This window comes from Anarrhichthys ocellatus, unplaced genomic scaffold (genome assembly GCF_004355925.1).
Source record: "Anarrhichthys ocellatus isolate YVR2014 unplaced genomic scaffold, GSC_Weel_1.0 scaffold3, whole genome shotgun sequence".
NCBI classification, from domain to species: domain Eukaryota; kingdom Metazoa; phylum Chordata; class Actinopteri; order Perciformes; family Anarhichadidae; genus Anarrhichthys; species Anarrhichthys ocellatus.
In genome coordinates this window covers 16,868,345-16,874,274 of record NW_022280033.1, presented here as the reverse complement: position 1 = coordinate 16,874,274, position 5,930 = coordinate 16,868,345, and the positions used below count along the sequence as shown (strand labels likewise).

The 5,930-nt window shown below is 44.5% G+C and overlaps 1 protein-coding gene across 9 annotated transcripts in view; it reads right to left on the bottom strand.

Moving 5' to 3' along the window:
- The window catches only part of cpeb3 (cytoplasmic polyadenylation element binding protein 3), a 36,518-nt gene that overhangs the window by 25,640 nt on the left and 4,948 nt on the right, over window positions 1–5,930 (bottom strand). For 7 of the 9 annotated variants that reach the window (XM_031838504.1, XM_031838516.1, XM_031838524.1 and 4 more), the window contains exon 3: window positions 2,235–2,388. In XM_031838504.1, coding sequence (XP_031694364.1) covers window positions 2,235–2,388 — 154 coding nt within the window. The remainder of the gene's footprint in view (window positions 1–2,234; window positions 2,389–5,930) is intronic. The other 2 variants (XM_031838548.1, XM_031838552.1) reach the window with 1 other exon arrangement.

Sequence of the window (5,930 nt, the reverse complement as noted above, 5' to 3'; positions counted from 1 at the left end):
CACACACACACACACACACACACACACACACACACACACACACACACAGAAACAACTATTCCAGTCACAATGAAGAGTATGAGAGAAATGTCTGTGATGGGATGGATGTGGGTGGGACCCATTCAGTTGGGAATGCAAAACGGGGCCTACTGGGTAAATTAGTTTTGACTGGTGGCTCTCAGCTGGCGGGCAGCATCCTCAACGTGGGATACCACACTTACTATGCTTTTCTCTTGATATCGTCTTGTCTAAGTCAGTTCCAATTAGGAATCACTGTCCTAGATCTGGGAATTTTTAAGTTTGCACCCAACAAGAAATGGGAGCTTAAAGCCGTTATGTTTACGATTTAAAATATCCATATTATGTCATCTCACTTGTCTTGTCGGACATGTTGTTCAGGTGTGTTACTCACACCGGAAACTGATCTTAGCCATAAGACTTACAATTGAGGCTGGGTATTACCAGTACCCTTGAAGCGATACCGATACCAATCGAGTACTTCATTTGATACCTTGAAGTACCTTGAGTATTGGCACTGGGTTCATTTTGGTCGATACCTTAAATTGATTGACAACAAGAAATCAGTCAATGTCAGGCTGATTGAATCGTATGAAACAAAATGGCTATTCGATAGGTTTAACAGGTTAACCTGAACCCCGCCCCTTCCTTTGCAACCTGACCAAACCCGACTGGTACTGCCAAATATTACAATGTACCAAACATTGTCATTTTAGCCACAACTCGTCAATAACCGACGTTAAATTTGTCAACACATTTGCTATGCTCCCTGTTTGCACTGGGCATCACAACAAATGACACACATGGATGTAGACTATTGGTACAGTCAGAGAAAGAAATAGAGGACTTTCTTAACAGATGACTTCTGAAAATGACCGAACTCAACCTGACCTGACGCGAAATTTTACACAACAAAAGGACCCAGGCCTTTAGGGGTCGGGTAGCAAAACTCTTCCCCCAAGTACAGAGTTTGTCATACAGGTTATCATCTAAATAGACCTCCCGAGTTGAAAAAAAAAAAAGCACCAGCAGCTATGCTTCTTGCAGTAGATCACACAGCAGCCCGGCCGGAGAGGCCTCTCAGACAGTGAGTAGGTACGCCTGGCAGGGCCTCACTGCTCTGTGGTTGGCACGGTAGCTCGCTGCAGCCCCACGCTGCCTACGCGATGGCAAGAGGGGTAAACAAGCACAGAGAGATCCCACGTCCCCGTCGTTCTCCATATCTGTCTCTGTCTCCGCTGTGCTTGGATAAACAATCGCGGGGAGGGAAGCCCCGCAGGACATTATGACACCTTTCCAGTGAAGTTAGGTTGGGGCCAGGATGACCATTTCGCCACAACAATGCTCACTCAGCACGAGATCGGGCAAACAAGATTCCACGCGTGACAAAGCTACATGCTCCGCTCATTATGTACCCCTCCCACCAAGCTTTCCATTGTTAAGGTGGGAGGATGGGGGGGCATGAAAACCCTACGCCCGACCGGACAGGGCCCCATCTGGGAGACTTGATCCAGAGTTTTTACAATAGACACGTGACCTGTTCTACAAAAACATTAGCTTAGAAGGCCTTGACATACATTGGATGGCCTTAAAAGGGCGTGAAGAGAGATTTCTGGACAGCGTTTTCATGATTTCATAAATTCTCTACACTTCCCTGGAGATAAAACAATGCGACGTGAACTCATTTTAGTATGAATCTGCATTTCACTGCGTCTGTGCGATTGGATCCTCAAGCTATGACTCGGTCATGGTCATGTCTAAGCACCAACGAAATAGACATTCCAGTAGAATTTCTGAATTCTGCTTTCTGGTGATCACGTTATTCAGTGAAAAATGCAAACCACAAACAAGTCACGTGGCATTTTTACTCGATCCACTGATTCCAATCGGCAGAGAGCTAACGGGCAAAGAAGAAGAAAAAGGCAAAAGAAAATGCAATTAGCAAATAAGACCACCTGAGTGCACGTTGCTGCACGTCTGCACCACACACACACACACACACACAAACACAGACACAAAAACAAACAATTATGCACAATTTTGCAGGTAAGGCTCATAATGTTAATTATTCAACAGAACATGATGATCCGTACTGGATTGGTTAAGAGATTGGCTTATAGAGCGAAAGAAAAACCAATGTACCCAGAGATGACATATGCCCATGAAGCAAAAAAAAAAAAAAATACTGTAAGCATGGACGTATAAATATTCCTAACCTGCAAAATGATTCCTCCATATAATATCAGCGATAGTCATTGGTGGGCCACCGGCAGGGTGTGGTTTACCTTTGTCATGGTCAGTCCTTATCATATCCATTAAGGAATTCTCCAAAGAGTGCAAGCTAAAAGCATCAAAGGGCCGATTCCGGTCCTGCAACACAGCAAAACAGGAAGAGGGTTAGGATTGGAGTCGCCACAGCACATCATAACACAGGGAAGGACGTACCCTTCTAACTACTAACAGTTAAAAGGAAAAGCGTCATCAATATGAGCACATTCTCTGGTATCACAGCTTGAATGCAATGAATGAATCTTTGCATGTGGAGTTAATATGCAATGTTGAATATGAGAAAACAAAAAACAGTGAGAGACTCAATAAAACGTGTCCCAAATCCTCCCCAAAATAAATCTGAATCACCAACATAGTGGGGAACAATTTGAAAAACCCTGTATGAAGGACATGACCAAGAAACTGGCACATTTCACCTTGCTGTTGAGATTCTGGCTGGTTGCTCACCTTGCTCAAGGGCAGATCCCTTGCATCAACTTGCATGTACCAACAGCTCCCCATGCTTAGCTAATCTAGACTAATATAAATTAAAGGATCTGAGACAAGACTTTACAGGCAAAAGAAGGGAAAATAGGCATCAGCCCTGGGGATGATGGTGAATATTGTGAGGGAGATATGAATCTTAACCTTGAGCCTTTTCATGTCGAGAAGTTAAAATGAAAGCACAGACAAGATTAAGCCCAGAGGAGCCCCGTCTGTCAGGATCTACATCATTTACAACAGATTTTTTTTAACAGAGGGGCATTTTAAATCTGAAACAGTTACTCCTCAGGCTTTCTCATAATTGAAATCCTCCTCACTTTGCTCACTATACTCTGTGGAGGTTCAGTCATTTTGATCAATCATACAACTGAAAAAGATCCCACAAGAGCTGTAAAGATTAGCCAATCATTAGATTAATCGATCGATAGAAAAATTATCAACATTTTGATAACCGATGGTTTAAAGTTCTCTGGTTTTAGCTATTCAAATGTAAAGATTTGGATGTAATAGCAAGTTAACCATCTTTTTTGGAGTTTTGGACCGTTGGTTGAACAAAACAAGCTATTTTAAAATGAAATCTTGGGCTCTGGGAACTTGAGATGGACAGCTTTCTATATTTTCTGATATTTTGTAGACCAAACGATTGATCAAGAAAATATCCTACATCAATAAAAAGGTAGTAGAAACCCCCAAATCCAACAAAGACAACCTTCTCTACATGTCAAGTCCGCAGCAGGAAGCACTTGAGATGCATTTCCTCTGGTCCTTTTACAAAACCTCTCCAAACTAATTCCCCCGATCCTCTTTGAGGTGCATTGGTCTAACTGCGTCCAGAACTGGACCGGTCAAATACTCCATCAAACACCTTAAGGTCGAAACATTGTTTTGCCGCCCTGTGTGAGTTTGTGAGAATGTCACGTGTGCCCAAAAGGTAAAGCCTGAGAGTGCATCTGAAACGGAGCTGGAGGCTGTAGCCTTGGCAGCTGTGTCCTGTGTCCGGCTGCCCGGGGCCACATTGTTTGCACACCACAGCTATTGTTGTCCGTTCGGCTGAGCATTCAAAAGCGTTATTCCCTCCACTCTGGGCCCCGACAGCGCCACGTAGATAAAAATCTGCCCACTTGGTACAAACGGTAAACACTTGAAACGCTGAGCTTTTAGTTCCCCCATCCCACATCCCACACTCCACTTTGCCCTGACACATGTGGACGAGCACAGTGACGGGTGGGGGTGGGGTGAAAGCTCAGTGTAGTCAAGTGACCTAAAGAGATCATATACGTACACAGATGTCTCTAACAGTCTTTACGGTTTAAAACCCCAAAAGTATAGTATCTTGACTTCACTGCAGCTCATCTTGCCTCGTGGCACAGGAACAAGATTGTTTAGGAGGGTCGTGATAAGAAACAGACTGAACACCTGTTGTTAATGAGTAAAGTCTGCTCAGTGAGGATAAGTTCAGGTCTGCCAGATGCAGAGGCAGTTGGTCTATTGTTTTTCTCCTTTTCGCAGCAGTTTATTATTTTCATGTTTAAACATTAATGTGCAGTCAAAGTCCCGTCCAATGATTGGGTTAAGCGTTGCAACACCCGCAAACCCATCCAAGCTCCTGCCCTGTCAGCCTGCCTCCTGACCTCCAACTCCTTGATCTGATCTGATGCGATTACGATCACAGAGGACCACACGGGTCCTTGCCGCGGAAAGAAAAGAAGAAATCAGTCCAAGTCGGGGGGTATCTCCCGAGCAGCTCATGTGACTTTGTGTCTTGAGCACTCACACTGACGCGTTAAGTTGAATTCTGCACATTCCTCGTCCTGTAAAGCGGCCGCCAGCAGCAGGCGAGTGCCAGCACATGCCCCGTGTTTCACCTGGGGGGGCATCTAAAGAATACCCAGATATGCACAGAGACAACGAGTACACCTGTCACCAGCTGGCCATGTGACAGCGTGTGCCCTGCTCGCTGCACGGCTCAGCAATTTGCTCTAGTTTCACTTCAGTGAATGGGACACTTGACATTTGGCACCCTGACCTTGCATCCTGGTGATAACTCCTCTCCAGTTATGGGTGTAATTACTAAACAGCTAAGTGTGAGTAACAGCCAGGAATTACATCGCTGAGGTACCCAGCCCTTGTCAAATGGTTATTATCCAATGCTTGCAGGTATACAGATTGTATCAAGTGCTGATACAACTAGTGGTATCGGCTATGTATCTGATCTTAAAGGGGAGTTCAGATTTACACATAAATGTTAAGTTAGCTCATCAAGGAAAGTACAGCCTGTCAAAAACAAAAGTTAAAGGAGACATATCATGCTCATTTTCATTTTGAGTCCATGTTTACTTCCTGTCAGCCGATGCCACTCACATACGCTGCTACCCGAAATAAACTAAGACACATTTAGAGGGTTTACAACTGTGAAACTGTCTTTACATTGTTTAGTTGTGACATCACAACTGTACGGGATTCCTGACGGCTCGTTTATGATGACATCATTAATGGATCATCAAAATTGCTCGTCTTGTCCGACTGACCCAATGGTATTCAATTTACAATAATATGCATCTACATAAGCAGAAAATATTCCCATTTAAAAAGGCGGCTTCCCGGTCGGTTGACATTTTTGCATAAAAGTCAAGATTCACTTTCTTTCACTTGATTAACCATTTCAGCTCTAATCGGCACATCTGTGAGTGAAGCACGGTAACATCGCTTCAACCCTAATGTTTCATCTGGAAACACTCGACCAACACCACAGCAGATGACTGTACTTCATCCCTGCTATTTTCCAGAGTTTCACTTCAGCAAACAGAAAACTCCATACAGCATGACATGTGGCCCCCTGACCTCGTCTCCCGGTGCTGTGAGCCGGCAGAGGCAACAGAAAATAGATGGAGGCACTCAGCAGAAGTGTAATAAAGCCTCGGGAGGCCCGAGTGACACACACAATCATTATCTCCTCAAAAGGCTATACGTTTCAGGCCAGTTGGAATTTCACACTGCGCCGGGCTGTGTTTCGTCTGCACACGTAGTCCATCCTGCACTAACAGGTTAACATTTCGACTGGTGCTCTCCGTTCTCCCGAGTCTTCGCTTTGATCGGGTTAACAAGTGCTCCTTTTTAAGTAGGCCGGTGATTTTTTTGGG